Source organism: Hevea brasiliensis, chromosome 1, assembly GCF_030052815.1.
Source record: "Hevea brasiliensis isolate MT/VB/25A 57/8 chromosome 1, ASM3005281v1, whole genome shotgun sequence".
Lineage (NCBI taxonomy): Eukaryota > Viridiplantae > Streptophyta > Magnoliopsida > Malpighiales > Euphorbiaceae > Hevea > Hevea brasiliensis.
Genome location: NC_079493.1, coordinates 102,513,484 through 102,533,054, shown reverse-complemented (window position 1 = coordinate 102,533,054; position 19,571 = coordinate 102,513,484). Strand labels below are relative to the sequence as shown.

Below are 19,571 nucleotides of genomic sequence, written 5' to 3'. Positions count from 1 at the left end.
TTGCCTGCGTAACACGTGAGTTATTTGTTATTTTATTTTCATAGAATAATTTAATATGTATTTTTTATATTTTATATTTTCATAACCATTCTATAAAATTTTATTAATGATAAATTTTTTTTAATGATTAAAATTTTATTTCAAGTTTGAATATATAATTTTTTAACAGTAACTGATATAGTTTTGTATTTAATAAAAAATAAAAAAATATATAAAATTTAATTTTAAAATTCTTAAAATATGTAGTAAAAGAAATTTTAGATAATTATTGTTATTATTATTATTAGATAAAATTTTAGTAGTTTAAATTTAAAAACAGTTAAATAAAAAGTTGGTGTTCAATAAATTAATTTTTTTATATAAAAAAATAAAAAAATAAAGATAAAGAAGAAACTATACCACGTGGCAGACCTTAATCAAGGTTTTTATAGTATAGTTTAATTCATAATAATGTATATATTGCAATTCTAAAAGCATACGTACAGAAAAGTTGGAGACATGATTTTCTGCCCAACTGATATAAGATTTCTTCAAATCTCATTTTCAATTGCTTCAATTTGCTTCAATTTTCAGTCATATTAAATTGATTGTTATAAATTTGAGTGCAAGTGTCCCTTGATCTATTACAACTTGGTCAGTAGTCATTTTCTGTTCAAATTGTATTCCTTTTCTTATTGGAAAATGATAGTATACACATTTTTTATATTTAAAAATAAATATATAATTTATATTGAAATATAAATACATATGATTTTTTTATTTAAATATATTAAATATAAAATTTAATACATTATATATTAAATTAATGTGATTTATATAATTTTTTTATTTATACTTTATTTATTTATTAATTATTTATTATATATTAATTTTATTTATATATTAATATGTCACGAGGCCAACCTTGCATTAAAGTTTAAAACATGGAGCTGTAGAAACTTATCATCTGAAGCCCTGCAAGTGCCATAAGGTGACAGTGTAAACGTATTGACCAAAAGTCTTTTATCTATACGTCATTCAGTGCAATGCAATTAAATACTAGCAGAGCACGTCACTCTTGCTTGGCAAAGTTTTTTTATTAAAAATGAAACGTATTTTAAAGAATTTTTTCCAAAATTAAAATATTTTTGCTATTAGAATTATTGAATATTTATTATTGGATTTGTTAATTTCCGTTTTAATTTTAAATGATATTGAGAGAGAAAAAAGAAAAAAAATCTAAAACCTCACCCCATGTGGGAATATGAACCCCATCTGTTTTCACTTCTGAACAGAAAATTATCTTTTATAGATTTGTCATGACATGTCAACCAACTGTGATGACATTCATGCAGGCTACATGTCAGTTTAGGTTCACTGATGAAAATTGATTATCAGAAAATATTTTTTAAAAAAATAACTTTATAAAATAAAAAATTATTTTTCTAACATTAATAAATTTATTAAAATATAAAAATATTTATAAATACATAATATAAATATATAACCATTAACTTAGGTCATGATATTAATAAATAAAAATAAAATATAGATTCTATATTTTATTTTTGTTGCTTTTTATATAAACTAAATTTTTTCTCTCAAAATTTTTAATAAAAATTTCATATTAAAAATAATAAAACATAGCAATACAATAATAAAATTAATTAAAGATATAAAATAATTTAAGATTAGTTAAATCATATGATCATTTTCACCACTTTAAAATTTCAAAATTTTTTATATTCTCATAACATATTAAATAAATATAATATATTCAAACATTATTTTTATTTAGTTATATTAATAATATTCTAAAAATAATGTTAATGATCTAAAAGTAATGCTAAAGGAAAATAAAAAAAATTATGTTTTCTGTATAAAATTATAAGTATATGAAATAATTATATGTTAATATATTATAACTTATCTAATAATAATAGTTACTTATTATAGCATTAAGAGAAATTTATTAAATAATTTGTAACTTACAAAAAATTTATAACTTAATTATATTTTAAAGCAGTTAAATTAATTAATTAATAAAAATAAAGAAAATTTATTGAATCTTTATAGTTATGCCATGTGGCAAAACTATAAAAATCAATGCCATGTGTCAACGTTTGAGAAAGCTTGTCTATTATATATATATATATATGTAGTTTAAATTTAAAAATATTTAAATAATAAGTTGGTGTTCAATAAGTTAATTCTTTTATATAAAAAATAAAAATAAAAAAGAAACTATGCCACGTGGCATATCAAGACCTTAAACAAAGTTAATTTTATACTCCAAGCCCCATTTTGTAGTTATCCCTAAAATTCATTCTTATTGAACACTATCATTGACAAGTTCAATTCATAATAATGTATATATTGCAATTCTAAAAGCATACATACAGAAAAGTTGGAGACATGATTATCTGCCAAATTTATATAAGATTTCCTCAAATCTCATTTTCAATTGTTTCAATTGCTTCAACTTGCTTAAATTTTCAGTCATATTAAATTGATTGTTATAAATTTGAGTGCAAGTGTCCCTTGATTTATTACAACTTGGTCAGTAGTCATTTTCTGTTCAAATTGTACTCCTTTCCTTACTGGATAATGATAGTATACCCATTTTTTATATTTAAATATAAATATATAATTTATATTTTTTATATTGAAATATACAACTCAACTCAACTCAACTAAGCCTTTATCCCAAAAATTTGGGATCGGCTATATGAATTCATTTTTTCCACTCTGAACGATTTTGGGTTAAATCCTCAGAAATGTGTAATGCTTCTAAGTCATGCTGTACTACTCTCCTCCAAGTCAATTTAGGTCTACCCCTTTTTTTCTTTCTATCCTCTAGCCTAATGTTCTCTACTTGTCTAACTGGAGCCTCCGTATGTCTACGCTTCACATGACCAAACCACCTCAATCTCCCTTCTCTCAACTTATCTTCAATTGGCACCGCTCCTATTTTTTATATTGAAATATAAATATATATAATTTTTTTATTTAATTTAAATATATTAAATATAAAATTTAATATATTATATATTAAATTGATGTCATGTATATAATTTCTTTATTTACACTTTATTTATATATTAATTTTATTTATGTATTAATATGTCATTTATCACGAGGCCAACCATGCATTACAGTTTTAAAACAGGGAGCTGCAGAAACTTGTCATCTAAAGCCCCGCAAATGCCATAAGGTGACAGTATAAATGTATTCAATGCAATGCACTTAAAAATTAATAGAGTTCATCACTCTTGCTTGGCAAACTTTTTTTTATTAAAAATGAAACATATTTTAAAGAAATTTTTCCAAAATTAAAATATTTTTGCTATTAGAGTTACTGAATATTTAATGGTTTTGTTAATTTCCGTTTTAATTTTAAATGATATTGACAGAGAAAAAAAAAATGATCTCAAACCTCACCTCATGTGGGAATATGAACCCCATCTGTTTTAATTTCTTAACAGAAAATTATCTTTTATAGATTTCTCATGATATGTCTACCAACTCTGATGATATTCATGCAGGCTAGATGTCAGTGTAGGTTCACCAATGACACTCTTTCTTTTCTTCTTCTTCCTCTGTACACATCAGATCTTAGCTACTTCACAGCATCCAATTTCTTTACAAAAGCAGACCTTAGTTTCTCAACTTCAGCCAAAAGTGAGGAATTTCGATCGCAAGCATCTGTTAGCACTTGAAACCTTTTCTCAATGTCACTATTCTGCAGTAACAAACTACACTCTCCAGGCTGGTGAGATTTAGATGGTTTGCAATACTGTACAAGTTCCAACATCATTCCCTATCAAAAGGAAACAGTTCTGATTAATTGAAATAGAACAGAGGGGCATGAAACGGCATCAGTTATAGTGCAATTCAATGCTTGCTACTACTTCTGAAAACATTTTCCAATTATCAATACTTGTGTCTTCTAGAAAGGCAGCTGTAGACAGTCGTTAGCGTAATAATTGACAAAGAAGAACTGGGCATAATTATACCACTTCCAGCATATCACCTACTCGTGTTTATACATGAAAATTTTCACATAAAATTCCTAGTAGCTGCCAATTGGTATCATCACAAGTTTTTCTTTTACCTTGAGAGAGAGAGAGAGAGATTATGGATTTGAAATTCCTACACCCTAAACCATAAAAAAAAAAGGTTCTTTTTTGCCTTTTTTGTTGCAACGAAAGCTCCATTTGTTTTATTTCCTAAAAAACATTTTTATATTTTCTGTCATTTAAGATGCTTAGGAAAATTGGTTACGAGAAAATATTTTTCTGATCAAAAGAAAAACTAAGATATTTTTTAGAAAAATGACTTTTCAAAAGAGGAAATCATTTTTCTACCATTAACAAATTTATCAAAATGTTAAAGTACTTATAAATGCACGATATAAATATATACCCATTAATTTAGTGGCCAACACGAATCATCCTTGACTACAGGCAGCCACCACCGTCAATGGGTTTCATTTTTTGTTTCTCACATTCAATAATAAAAATAGTAAAAAATTTAAACATTTTTACAGTATTACAAATTGAAAAAAAAAAAAAAAAACATCTTTCAACATACTCCAAACAGTAGAAAATAATCTCTCTTTATTTTTCAATATTGCAACCAAACAATTGAAAATAAGTTATTTCCCCCACAAACAAACTATTTTTTCACGAAAAAAAAGGAGTCTAAATAACAAAAATAATATATTTTTTATTTAAATTAGTTTCTTTAATAATTGGACAACAAAAACCAAAAACATAACGAATAAAAATAGGTCATTAACAATTTGTTCTTTTCAAAATAATAAAATAATAACAACATAAACTATGATTAATTTTTACCCTATTTAGAAACCAATGAACTGGCAATTCATCTAATGTTCAGAAATAAATTCCCATGTGACTACTATATATGAATTAATGCCTAGAATTACTTACGAACCTAATAGCTATAAAGAATTACAAACATGAACATGCCTAGTGCATATTCAAAAATAGATGAAATACTTGATCAAACAATTAGTACAGTTGCACACAAAAGTAAAACAGAATTGTTACAAAAATAAAATATTAAGAAAAAAGGCTAGAATTTATATTTACTTTTAATTTGTGAGAGGGAGAAACAGAATGGAAAATAAGAATCTACTGCATGCATTTGTGGGAATGTATTTTAGTCCAGTTAATTTTATAGCTTAGATTGTATAAAATTGATTTACAAATTCTATCTTAAACAATTCCACTTCCAAGTGTACTCAATTCCATAAATTTGAAAAAATAGAATTCAAGAAAACATTAATTTAAGTTCCAAACATGACATGCATAGAATTCTCAATGAATTTCACATAATTCTTTTATTTAATTGAACTAATCTCTCTTTTGTTCTACTTTTTCTAAGTACACTTATTATCTTCACTTTTTTTCCCCATAATTCACCTCTAACTCACCAAAAATTAATCATCAACTCATAATATTTTGAACACATGCCACAACCAAACCGGCTTGATCTCCGGTCATCCATATCACCATCACAACAAACCATATCTAATTGTTAAAGACTGCCCAGCTTAGACAAAACCTCCTCTTCTCAACCACTCATGCCCATATATGATACAAAAAGTAAAGGAGCCAAGGTACATAAAAACATTGACCAACAAGAAATTTGAACTGAAGTACTTGGGCCATTGATGTAAAAGCTAGATTCAAACTACGCATATATGCAAATTTTACTTGGAAACCCAGAGGGCAGATGGGGTCCAAACATAGGTGGCCAACCATGAACATGGGGTATAAAGGTGATGAGAAATAGTTGTTCACCTTCCTCTTTTTTTTTTTTTTTTTTAAAAAAAGGAAGGCAATCATTTTCATTAAAAACAACCAGCTATGTCTTCTAACTCCTACATATACTATATTTTCATCTTTTAATGTAAAAAAAACAAAAAAAAAACAAAAATCACAGCACTCCCATGCAGGGCCTTATTAATGCACAATTCCAAGAAATACTTGACTGAATACTTAAATTGGAAACTGAACTTTACTTGAAAAACATGGTGGGCTGGCGGTGTGGCACCCTCAACATTTATTATGACATTTAATTTTAATCTTTATAGCCCCATTTTTGTAATCAATAGATCATTAATTTATGCATTCTGATTTCTTTTTTTTTTTTACTTTCAACTTTTTAATTCATTATCCACCATATCTATCTGCCATTCAAATAGCGATTCCTGTCTGTCAACGTTATTAAGATATCATATCAGCATTGTTATAATATTTTGACATGCTCTTATATTTGTCACTCAAATAGCTATTCCTATATATGCCAACACTAAAAAGATGTCATATCAGCATTGTTATAATAGTTGCAGATGCTCTTATTTGTGTGCATCTCTATGGGTTGTCAACCAAACAAATTTGTATTTAACGGGTACAAAAATAGAAATTCACGTATTTGGCCTACCTATATTGTAGACTACTTAATTAGAAACTAAATCATAAATAAGCCTTGCAGAAAAGTGGCATACCTCATGTTTTTGCTTCTGGGAGTAATCTCTCAAAAGAGACTTTACAATCTTATTTCGTAGAGATGTATTGTCATGACTACGAACAAGGAAAATGAAAGATGAAAGGTGGTGCAAAACAAGAGCAAATGCCATTGATCCTCGAGCCGCAGATCTATCAAGAGCACCAGAAATCCAAGACTTCACATAAGCTTCCAAAATGCCTTCGTTATCCTGCACAGGGAATAAACCGTTTTAAAAATAATGTCTTCGCAACATCGGATAATGATCTGCAGCCAAACTTTTACACAAAACATTTAGAAAAACTTATGTAGCCAGCCCAACCGTAACAAATAGAGGCAACATCATTGTAGAGATGAATGAAACTATGCATTAACTTCATTCATTTATAAACTTGTACCAAAATAGTAGGATACAAAGCAGACTTATATTTTCCCTTTAATTTTGTTTTGATAGCTATGAACTTCAAGATAAAACAAAAGTCTATTCTACCTAATCTCTTGCTCTCACTCTCTCCCCACCATTGAAATTTTAACTAGTTTCAGCCAAAGGTAGGAATCTACTCAACAACACTGATTTACAGAATATGCAAAGTGGAACCCAAGGAAATTCCTTTACAATGAAGATTATAAAATGAGCTCTAAAAGAAAGTTTGAATAGTCAATGAACAGTACCTCAATAGGTTCAAGGTACCCTTCTGCTTCAGCAATGCATTCCTCCAATGGTGGCAGAATTTCAAGAACATGAGCATTAGACAGTGCATTCCAGGCAGAAAGTCTCACAGCTGCTTCAGTGCAACGATGCAAATATACAGAAACTTGACGACCAAAAATCAGATCACCATAAGATACAGCAGCAAACTGCTCCACAAGTGTTTCAAGAAATGTAGAGTAACTCTCATGAATCACTGATTGAAACCTCATAAAGTCCACACTACATTTCTTCTCAGTGTCCAGCAATAAATTTGCGCTTTCATCCAAAATGTGCTTAGCACTTTTAGTAAATCTTACTTCATCAAGAATATGACCATAAATGTCTTGTAAGGCTTCATAAACATTCTTACCCTTGTTATCATCAAGCACATCCATTCCAACAAGTAATATGACGGATAGAGAATGCAATTTCCAAACCAAAGGTACATTGCGAATAGGAGAGTGGACATCATTGGATAGGAACGTGGACATGGCTTCCATAGCTAGCAGCAAGAAAAGTCCACCTTTAGCAACTTCAACCAGAACACTGGAGTCATGTATGAGATTAGGTATGCTAGAAGCATTTTGAAGACCAGCATGTTTATCATCAGAAATGGTTGAAATAGGACTCAGAAACCAATGCATGGGAAGTGGCAATCTCTGGTGAGCCCACTCTACCATCAAAGAAGTGCAATAATGAACTTGACTTGGCATATTTGATGTTTCCAAGTCTTCATGTATGGTTTCCAAAGAAACATTACCCTTCTTAGAAGTTCCGTTCTGAAAAGAATTATTTGTGTCTATGGCTTTCAATTTCTTCTTTACAGACAACCATCTATTTTTGAAGTGAGAGGCTAATATCTCACTGAAGAGAAAGTAGTCCTCTTTTTTATATTCCCATCTAAAAGGTTTCATCCTCTTATTCAATAGGAGAAAATGTTGTACACAGAGATCAAGATACCTGAGAACAGGGACTTGAAGCAAAATGTCTAATGCCTTCTCCATCATGACTCTATCTGTAGGCCCAATAGTTAAGCATGCCCCTAAGACAGAATTAACCCTATGCATAGCAGAGACCATCTCTTCATTTGTTGGTGATTCTGTGCTAGACACCATCTGGATGATTTCAAGCATGTAAATTATTAATCTAGCATCTGTTTGAGCCAACAAAACAGTCATTGACCAAAATCCTCCACCAGAGGCACCCCATCCAAGTCCCACCCCGGGAGCAGGTCCTCCTCTACCAAAAATCTCAATGGACTGCATAAAGTGCCACTCTGATCCCACCAACTTCATAAAAACATTGAGCACACATCTCCATTCAACCAGAGACCTCTTCAGAATCCCATCCTCAAGAATTTTCCCTTCGCTTGAGAAATTATATCCTTGGGACAGAGGGACACAGATACCACCTTTAGCCAAGCTGATCAAGTTATCAATTGAAATAATAACTTGGAAAAGTCCATGAAGGCAACAAACAGAAGCTAAGGATGACTCATTTTTACTATGCTGTCTAAAACAACAAAGTTCATTAATCCAGGTGCCACTTTCATCAAAATCTTTTTGTTCCTCTGTGCCATTGATACTCAAAAACTGGTTTCTAATAATTTCAAGTCCAACCTTAGAAACAAACTCTGGCAACCATGGAACATGTCTGCTACTTCCTTGAGGGATCAGGGTTTCCTCTGGCTTTACTTTTTCAAGCAATGCAGAAAGCATATGCATGACAGCTGAAAACACCCACAACAAAGAACTATCAGATGAATCTTCGAAAACAAAGTCAGTCCCAATTCCTTTTTCCCTCCCAAAGTAATTAGAAACATAAGGATCGTCCTTCGATGCTATCCACTGCAAAGCTAAATCTATCACTGGAGTAACAAAACTCCAAGACCAGGTTTCCAGCTCATCACTGGCACAATCTGAGATTTGATTGCTTATATGTTTCTGTGAATAGAAACTTGGAAGTTTCCTAACCAAAGCCTCCAAAACAAGATATGCCTCCCGAGAGATAGAAACAAATTCACTAAGAACATTGTTCTCCTGAAGTTTACTGAATGTAGGTGGATGCAGCCACAAGCACAAGGCAGGGAAGATATCTGAAAAATATGACATACAGAGCCCAAAACTAATGCAGACCCTCCAAAAACGTAGTTGTTCAACCATCAAAGCAGACGAAAGTTTACAGCTTTCCTTCCCAGACTTCACCCAGTGGTCAAGGGAGGAAGTATATCGAAACAAATGCTGGATCATAGCATGAAAAGAACCAGTCTTTATGAACTCTGAGCAATTCTTCTTGTCAGATTGAGCCAATACCTGTTTCACACCAACACAGAACACAGATATAACTATGTCTTGGATGAAGTGCTAGAGCAATGCTCCATTAATAAATAATTAGGAAGAAATACAGAAGCTGTCTGGAAACATATGAAAAAATGTGTACCTTCAAAAGGCTAACAGATTTTATCTTAGAAGCATGAATTTCTGTAGTGAATCCCATAGTGAATTTGTGGACAACTGTATGGACAAGTCCTTGGCACTTCATAATTGCATTTGCACACGTTGGGGAATGCCTTGCTATCGCAACAAGTATAGAAATTATGCATTCTTCCAAGGCTGCATTAGTGTCAGCCTGAAACCATATGCATAAACATGTATTGGAAAGGTGAGAAGCCAAAAGCATTAAGCACAATTATAAGAACTCTTCTTTTTGGAATCAAAACATTTTTACAATCATATCATGCAGTAGCATTTCAAAGAAAAAGCATGCAACTTGATCATTTTATTTCTCAAATATGGCATTTCTACCACTATTAGCAACTTCAACTGTCCAATAAGCGCCCGCACAACACCCCCCCTCCCCCTCCCTCCCTCCCTAAACCTTCTTTTCCTCTTCTCCTCAATTGAACATTAGAAAGAAAAATTTGTTTAAAAAGTGCCTCCTAGGAATAATTTTATAGTATGCATAAACAAAGCACCACATTCACATCCAGCCTCATTCACAGACCTCCAAAAATGTTGTCCTTTAATTATTTTCTTTAAGTCAATCTGATCAAGCTTACCTCCAAAAGATAGTGCAACCTAGGAAGGATTCCCATCCTAACCAAACCAGCAGCAAAATCTTGACCAGCAAAAAAAATATCATCCTGAATTGTATGTTTCCCTTCGGTCTCATCATCAATGACATCATCAGTGAAAGTTAGAACATTAGAAGGTTTAGCATTATACTTCCAAAAGCCACCATGGAGGAAACCAACATTTATATCTGGTTTGCTTCGAAATACGGGGCCAGTGAAGATATGCTTCTCATAGAATGCTATTTTCTGTAAGCATAATATATCAAACAAAATGTTAATTAATGCTAGGATATAAGGAAAAAGAATCCAGAAACAAAGCTTTACCTCTAAGATATCAAAGAAATTCTCATTCAAATCACAACTCAGTGCGCACTGGATAACTCTTGCACAAGCTAAAACAACTGAACTATGGTTATCATCAAGGCACATCCTACAAATCAACAGAATATGTAGTTAATTGCATATTGTGCTGCCCATAAGCAAAAGCCAAAAAAAAGGAAGAAGGACCAAAATATAAGGCAGATGATGCAATCATGATTAATACGAAACAACAATTAGAGGTAGAAGCATTGAAATGCACCACCTCAATGATAAAACAAGCTCAGGTTCAGGACCAAGTGCATAAGCCCAAATAGCCTCCCAATCAATCAACTTGTCAACTAGATTAACATTTTTAATTGTGCACCCAACTTGATTCTGTTGAATGTTGTGTATTGCTTTATCAAGCACAGATGCAAGGAGATGCAATGCAAGAGCCCGTTGTCCCGGTATCTGTAATTAACAAAATTAGTACATAAAGGTGCACAACAAACATATAGTAAAAGTAATAAACACAAGAAGAGAGAGCCACAACCTTCTCTACACGAAAGTAGGTATAAAAGCAGTGAGAACATATATCCATTTACAAGTCATGTGATCAACAGAATCACACAAAGAAGAAAAAAAAAATATTAATTTCTTTAAGCCAACTCAACAATATCTTAAATAGCATATCTCTCAATTTATGCAAGTAACCCATAAAAAATATATTTTATGTGATTGAAACTAATTGAAAAACTAGTTATTATATCAACTGACCACACTTCTAGTGAGTTGTACAGCTTCTTTGATTGTGTAACCCACTGCACCAGGGTCCCCCTCAGTCCGCAGAAAGTCACGTTCGGTAACATTTACAGCACCATCCCTAGTGTCAATGGATATATCACCTGAAACACAGAAAAGAATTACTAAATTCTGATTAAGCCATCTTCGGTACCCTCAGGTAACAGGATCACATTGCAAATTTCATTATCAGAAAATAATGATAAAAATAACAAAAATATTTTATGTGCTAGATATCCCACAGTTTCACTCAAGATGCAATGACAATTTTGATAATGCTACATGCCTTTAGAGAACTATATAATAATAATAATAATAATAATAATAATAATAATAATAAAAGATCACATTGTAGTGCTGATTCTTGACAAACACTTATTTAGGAAAAACACAGAGACAATACCCTTAAAGCTAACATGAAGCAGGATTCTTCCCAAAAATACAGAAATTCAGGAAACGCGTAAATAAACTTGCCTCTAAAACTGCTTACTAAGCAGTGCTTATTCAAGTTGGGTGAGTATCTGATCTAAGACCAATAGAACAAAGGGAAAGAGAAACAAATTCTCAATTTTATTAATTCTCGAATCAATTGTTAATCATAGACAAGGCCTACATCAGCATCTAAGCTAAAACACTTACAGTGGTTCTTGATCATTAGTTCCTCTAATTTGCAAATTGATTATACAGAAATGACATGCTAGGTAGTAGCCCTAACAACATACATTCCAAAGTAGAAAATAGAAGAAAAAATAGAATAGAAGAGAGAGAGAGAGAGAGAGAGAGAGAGAGAGAGAATTTTAGAGAGAAGATAGAGAATATTATTGATCAGAATTCAGAATGCCTAATACAGGTATTTCAGCTCCCTTTTAGAACAGATTTCCCCCTAATTTCCTAGTAACTGCTCTTAACAACTAACAGCTGTAACTACTTATAGTTTCCCTCCAAAACAATTAACAACTACTCAACAGACCTAAAAAACTTTCCCTCCACAATTCTAATTTGCTCTACTAGCCCAATTACATAGTCCTATCCTTATTCTCTATTTTCTCCTTCTATACGTAGCAAAATCTCCATTAGGGCATTCTTGACCCCAAGAATGCTGGAAGTCAGGAAATTGAGCTTGGATAAATGTGCTATCTTTTCACGTGGCATCCCTAGTTGGCACTTCAAACCAGAATTTCTTTCTTTCTTTCTTCTTCTTCTTTTTTTGCCCCCCCTCTTCTAATATGATCAGATTGGAGATTGCAGCAGATTTCACTTGTCCCTGGTTGCCAATGAAATCAGAGGCTGTGAGGAAAGATTAGGACTGAACTTCCATCTGAATAAGGACACATGAAAGTATGAACTCTTAATTGACAAATATTGAACTTTCTTTCTTTGTTTTCTCCAAATTTCCAAATTTTGTTCCTTTAAGATCACCATACCACTTGAAGTCCAGCCATCGTATACTTTTCCTTAACATTTTCAGCAAAAGGAAAAATGCTCTCCCCAGAATTCTTTTTAGCAATTCTCATAACACCTTTGCAGTTTACTTTGTCATTGCGACAAAAATTTCCAATGCCTGAATCATCCCTCGACAAGGAATTTATTTTCTTCCTCTGTTTTCTCCGAATCTCAAACTCATTCTCCTTGAGTATCATATGATTACATTATCTCAACTCAAATATAATACCACCAAGATTCCAATACTTCTCTTCTTCCATCTCTTCTCCTTTAACCAAAACATTCTCAACAAGAGGAACAACCTTTTTGTTTCCAAAAATTTTGACAAGTCTAGCGCCAAGAAGGATACTTTTTAAGACTTCAATATTCTTAACAGCATTATTGATACCCATGTCATTTTGAATCCCGAATGATTCCTCTTTATGGCACCCATCTCGCATGGAAGAATTCAGGTTGAGGGTAGGATCTTGATCATTATTACCATCTGATTGACTATTGAAATGCTTAAGAGATCCTGAAATTTTCTCTTCAAACTTTTGTTCATCTTCATCCTTAATCCAAGAATCAGTATTAATTGCTTCTCGGGCTGGACTAAACACTCCAATTGTAATGCTTTGAACACCTTCTGATTCCATGACAGAACCAGAACTCCCTTGATCCTTGGCATGAGGATTCAAGGGTTTCTTTGGAGTTGGAAAAAGAACCTTACCTGTGTAACACCCACCACTTTCTGATGTCGGAATTTCTACCATTAATGTGAAATTCTCATGATACTTAGGGTTTCACAGACAAAAGAAACAGTGATAAGTTTTATATGTGCGCTATGATGTGTTAAAAATGTGTGTAAGAATGAATATGTTTTGTTTGTTGTGGCCAAGTAAAGAGTTTAAGTTATGTTTTCTGCAGAAGGATCTTCGGTAGCCAAAAGTCAACTTTCAGCAGCCGAAATCCCCTTTTTATGGTTGAAATTTAGACAGAATAGACTCCGGCAGCTGAAAGTCCCCTCGACAGCGGGGGTATAAATAGCCCATTTTAAATTCGTTTCTTCAAAAAGAAAAAGTTTTTCTCTCTATCTTTGTACTATTACATGCAAAAGAAGTTGAATTGAAGTTTCTTTGCTATTTGATGCGTTGAGAGCTTGGATGCTTGGATTTTCATTGGGAAACCCAAGGTTCAAGTGCTAATTGGAAGTTTTATCCACCAACTCCTCCAATCTAGTTTTCAAGAAAGAAAAGTATTTCTCACTTTTTCAATTTAAATGATTCACAAGAATGTTGTCATGAGTGAGTTTGAATAGCATGGATTGCATGTAAGAAAAGATTATTTTAGCTTTTTGAATTAATTTTTATTTTGTTTGAGGATTGTTGCTTGTTGATTTTTTTATGAGATCTCTGAATATATGTGGGTTTTTAGGGTTCTAGTTAAGTTTAGACTGTGTTTTATGATGATGGATTTTGGATTTGAAATATGTTAATGTTGTTTGAGTTAGATGTTGGTAGTTTCTCCTTTATGGTATTTTTGAATGTTGAGTAAATCTTAGGTTGTTGATGGTTGGTTGGATGCATGTAGCATCCATGAATGATCTTAAGGTTATGGCATGTTTTGGATATAAGTTGAGTCGTTTATAGGAAGCTTTGGAGCTTGGTTATGCTTTTGGTGTGAGCTTTGGGCAAAGGAGATTCTACAGAATTTGAATTGAAAATTTTGAAAATTCTCAAGTTCAGTTGCCGAAAACTATAGTTTCGGCAGCCAAAGCAGCTAAAGCTTCCCAAGGGTTTTTAGTGCATGACTTCGGCAGCCAAAGTTCCTAACTTCGACAGCTAGAATGGAGGAAGTTAGGACTTCGGCAACCGAAGCTTCCTACTTCAATAGCCGCAATCGCCACTGCCCAAAAAGGGCATTTAAGGCTCTGAACTTCAGCAGCTGAAGTTGGTTCTACCAGTCTTATTTTCCTTTTTGCTCTAATGCTCCAAAACTTATTTTTATGACCCAAAAAGACCTAGATTAAGTTATTTGTTACATATAGAGAGTTTTAGAGCTCCGAATAACACTTTAGGATCCGATGTTCATAGGATCAGAATTGAGTGACTCATGAAGTTAAGGATCTAAATATAGCTACCATTCGTATCAGGAGGTTGATAAGCTATAAGAGTTGAGTAACACTAATCTTAATGAATAAAAACTTATTTAATTGAAATCATAATCATTCCCATGCATCATCTCATCACTTATTAGGATGTATGTACCTGGGACACGAATATTTTGCATTTGTGCATAATTACTGTTGATGCCCGATGGATGTTAGAAGACCCAATGATTTCCCCTATGATATGCATATGATAAATTACATGTTATGATCACACATAATACAAGGTAGTAAGATCAGGAGAAGTCTAAAAAGCCCCTAGCTCACTAATATGAAAGAAAAATACCCGAAGAGTTTCTTTATGAGCCCAGCATATTAGATATGTTATGTATTTAAGCGAAAATCTTAAGAAGCCTCTGTATGAGCCAGGCATATTGGATGTGGGAAATCACTGGTGACAAGTCTATCTTATTTGAAATGTTTATAATGTAAAAAACTCATATGACTGATGCAATGCATATGTGTGAAATGAATAATACGATTAATATATGTTTGGCTAGTTTACTCACTGAGCTTTTTGAAACTTGCCCCACTCTCTTAACCCCAAATGCAGAGTTGTAGGGATAGAAGTGTCTTCTGGGAGGGCTAGCAACAAAAGCAACTATAGAATTTCTTATGTATGATTAATGTTATAAGATTGGACATGTAAAATTTTTAATGGATAGACACTATACATGGTTGTAAGGAATTGTAATAAGTTTTGTCTAAGTTAAGTATGTATGGATGTTACCTTTATTTTAAGCATACACTTTGTATTCTATGTATGAAGGTACGAGGCGCATTTTAACTATTTTAGATGATATGAAAAGGTCCAAATTCTGAACCATTTTAAAGAGATATGTACTATGTTTCAATGTATAAGTTAAAGTGAGATTGATATAAGTTGCTTAAATTTTAATTAATATGAAAACAGTTTTTATGTTAAACAGGCTTTTAGGCTTGCTACAAGTTCCAACAGCCTTAAACTGACCCAATTCCTACTGCCGGTAACGGCCTCTAGTTTAGTTGTTACAACCTGTTTCTCCATTGGAATCTTTCCCTTCAGAATTGAGAATTTCTTTCCCTTTTTCCCCAAAAAACCCTAAAATTTTCCAATTTCCCTACTGCAGTTTCAATTGTCTTTTCGACAACACTCTTCGACTCACAACAGCTGACTCAGCAATATCTCTCCTAACCCCTTCTTCCAATTCCCTGAAACCTTCCCTCACAACTTCCACCTCTTTCCTTGTTTCCTAAGATTCCCCCTATAATACACCCAACCTTTCCTCTAGTTCTACCAACCTCACAGCCTCCTGGCTCACAACCACAGATCTGGCCATGAGTTGCAACTCCAAAGAACCAAATTGCGAGTAAAGCCCACCCAGATTCTAGCTATCATACCAAATGTTAGGTAGTAGCCCTAACAGTAGATAGTTCAGAGTAGATAATAGAAGAAATAATAGAATAGAAGAGAGAGAGAAAGGAAGAGAGACAGAGAGAGAGAGAGAGAGAGAGAGAGAGAGAGAATTTTAGAGAGAAGATAGAGAATATTATTGATCAGGTATTTCAGCTCCCTTTTATAACATATTTCCCCCCAACTTCCTAGTAGCTGCTCTTAACAACTAACAATTGTAGCTACTTATGGTTTCCCTCCAAAACAATTAACTACTACTCAACAGACCTACCAAACATTCCCTCCACAATTCTAATCTACTCTACTAGCCCAATTACGCATTCCCATCTGTATTTTCTCCTTCTACACGTAACATGGTGTTATAAGGGTTAACCTTTGTAACCATCACCACTTAACTGGTTGACAAAGTACATAAAATTCCATAATGATTTATAATTCCCATTTTTATGAAGAAATATCTTAGTGAAATTGGTCAGCTAGCTCAATGCTCACTTAGAACACAATCTATAAACAAATCAATAAAAATGAATGACCAAATCTGACATTTGAGCCCCAAATATCCAAATGTTCAAATAGAATGTGTCCATAAGAGGGAGTTAAGAGCCAAAGTACAAAAAAAAAAAAAGGCCAGAAGCTATTATCTAAGAAAGAACAAACCAGTAATAACAAATGCAACAAATCCTCTAATCTTACCAGCCTCTGATTCATCCGTAATAACACTCCCCTCCAGGGAAAATCTTAATCTCCGTACAGCCTCAACTCTCTCACTCCAACTATTCCACAAATAGCCATCATGTGGGCCTGAATCCTGTACCAAACCATTATCCGGTCCAATCTTTGTATCTGTTGAGGTAGTTATTGTCATCATATCAGAACTATCACTCCTCACATGAGAAGAAATTTCTGAGCTTTTGGCTGTTTGAATTTCACTGAGAGTATTATTGAGTTCATTACTGATAGGTTTATCTGACCTTGAGAGATATTGCTGCTTTGATTTTTCTTGGCCCCGCTTTTTCAGTAAGTTTACCAATGCAGGGTCCATCTTCTCCATTATTTCAGCTTGTGCTTCTGCAATCTCTTCAGGGGACATGCTCTTTAAACGTGCACGATTCTCAGTATCAATCTCACTCTCAAGAGACAAAGAACCTCGTTCCTTTCCAAAATTGCTTAAACTAGAGCTAGAAACCATTGTTGATGCTTTCTGCCCTCGCTTAATTAGCATCTCTCCAAAAGCAGGATCCACCTTCTCCTTTTTCTCAAGCTGTGTTAATTTAGCTATACCATTATTAGGCATGTTTTCAATAGATCTTGATTTGCTTTTGGAGAGAATAGAGCTGGCATTTCTAATATTCTCCTCAACATGTACTTGATGTGAGTTATATATTTCCATATCAGCCGCTGGAGTGAGAGACCCGGTATCAATATCACTTGACATAGCCCCTTTTTTAGTTGGAGGCACAAAAGAACTTAAATCCTGATCTGCATCCACTTCCATTGGAGTCTTATCAACTAGAGGAGGATGCCATGATATGTTTTTCTTGTCCTTGTTATCAACTACTCCATCTTTATTTTGTTTTCCTGTGCTCTTCAACTTTAGCCTATTTCCTTCCATCTTACTGCTCTCCAATGGACTATCACTTGGGATTAGCCCTCTCCATTGACTAAGATCCAAACCCTTTTTCTGCCTCATCTGCACTGGATTTGCAAAAGCTGACATTGAGTTAATCTCAGTTGAATCATTATCCTCATCATCCTCATTATCATCATTAACAGCAATTTCACTTCTCATTGGACCCCAATGCTGTGTAACATAACCAAAGCATCAGTTCATAAACTTATGCTGCTAAACAAGATTGAGTTCATAAAAAAAAAAAAAAAAAAAGAAAAAGAGAAAAGAGATATCAGTTATTCGTAAATTATATGAAATAAAGAAATTATTTGATTTTCTCTCTGAAAACCTAGAAGTTTGTACTACTTAATATTTCTTTTTATCCTAAATTGTATCAATTAAGAAAAGGAAAATTTTCTCCTTCATGAAACCCAAGGTTCCAAAAACCAATACAACATCAAAGACAACAAAAGCTCTACATTTTCCAAGCAATCAAACAACTAAGTTATGGTTTCTAAAACAGATAAAACTTAAGGCTAGTACCAATAAACTGATACTGGCTTTCGATTGAAATGGACCAACTAATCATGACAGTAAATAGAGAGCATAGAGTAGCTTACCGGTCCATGGGACCGGTGGCGCGCGACGGGGAAAGGTAAAACGGTGACTTTGGGGGGCGGAGTGGGCGCAAGAAGCTTGCTTTGTAGGTTTTCTGAAATACCCTTTTCGATAATGCTACCAATTAAGCCGGAAGCATCGTCTCCATTGATTTGCAGCATGTTGGCTCCAAAAATCATTTGGGCAGAAGTGGATGCTTTTGCTTCGTTTCCTTGACTAGTACCCTGATTCTTCTTCTCCATTCCTTGTTTTGTTAAATAGGAAGGAAACTGCAAAAGCTTGCAAGAGTTGAAAAAGCGAATAGAGGGAGATAAGAGGGAAAGAGAGGAAGCCTTACACTGACTCGGTTTGCTGAGCTAATAAAGAGCAGGCCTCGTTGCGCTTGCTGAGCTTGCTTTTCCGCTCCAGCGAGCACCCAAAATATTGCAGAAAATATTTGATTTCTGAAAGTAGATAGTTGGGTAATTTACAAGTAAGTATGGAAAATCTATAATTTAATCCCTGATATAAATTTAGATAACAATTTAATCCTTAACTTTTATTTGTGTTAACAAACTGATCCCTCTGTTAAAATTAAAGTCAAGTTTCCGCCAATCAAGATAAAAAATTTTATAATGGCAAAATTACCCTTGAGAAAACGGAACGGGACATATCTCCATTGAAGCTTCCTCAGGGTGCTTGTTTTTGAGCTCCAAATTTCTAGTAGGGCAGACGAACAATTTGCAACAACCTGGAGAAACCAAGAAACTTTAATGAATTGTTTAGTTAAAAACATATAAAATAAATTGTAAAAATTATTTGAATGAATACTGCAATTTGCCATGAAAATATATAGATTTTGGTTGCAATCATGGCAAAATTTATATACTTTTATAGAAAAATCATGAATTCACAGAGAAAATGAATGTGCAAGGGTACTGTAGCATCAAAAATACTGAAACAGAATGGGTTGTTGAAAAATTATTAAATAGGTGCAAACAG

At 33.0% G+C, this 19,571-nt stretch overlaps 1 protein-coding gene across 1 annotated transcript; it reads right to left on the bottom strand.

Moving 5' to 3' along the window:
• Positions 1-3,424: 3,424 nt before the first annotated feature.
• Positions 3,425-19,044, bottom strand: LOC110671678 (transcriptional elongation regulator MINIYO). The gene is made up of 11 exons (XM_021834214.2): positions 18,928-19,044; positions 18,593-18,859; positions 17,057-18,164; positions 11,358-11,485; positions 10,864-11,051; positions 10,605-10,710; positions 10,266-10,526; positions 9,647-9,835; positions 7,189-9,519; positions 6,518-6,727; positions 3,425-3,799 (listed from the first exon to the last, which is right to left on the bottom strand). The coding sequence occupies exons 2-11, from the start codon at positions 18,830-18,832 to the stop codon at positions 3,599-3,601; spliced, it is 4,962 nt and encodes a 1,653-aa protein (XP_021689906.2). The 5' UTR covers positions 18,833-18,859; positions 18,928-19,044; the 3' UTR covers positions 3,425-3,598.
• Between the last annotated feature and the right edge of the window lie 527 nt (positions 19,045-19,571).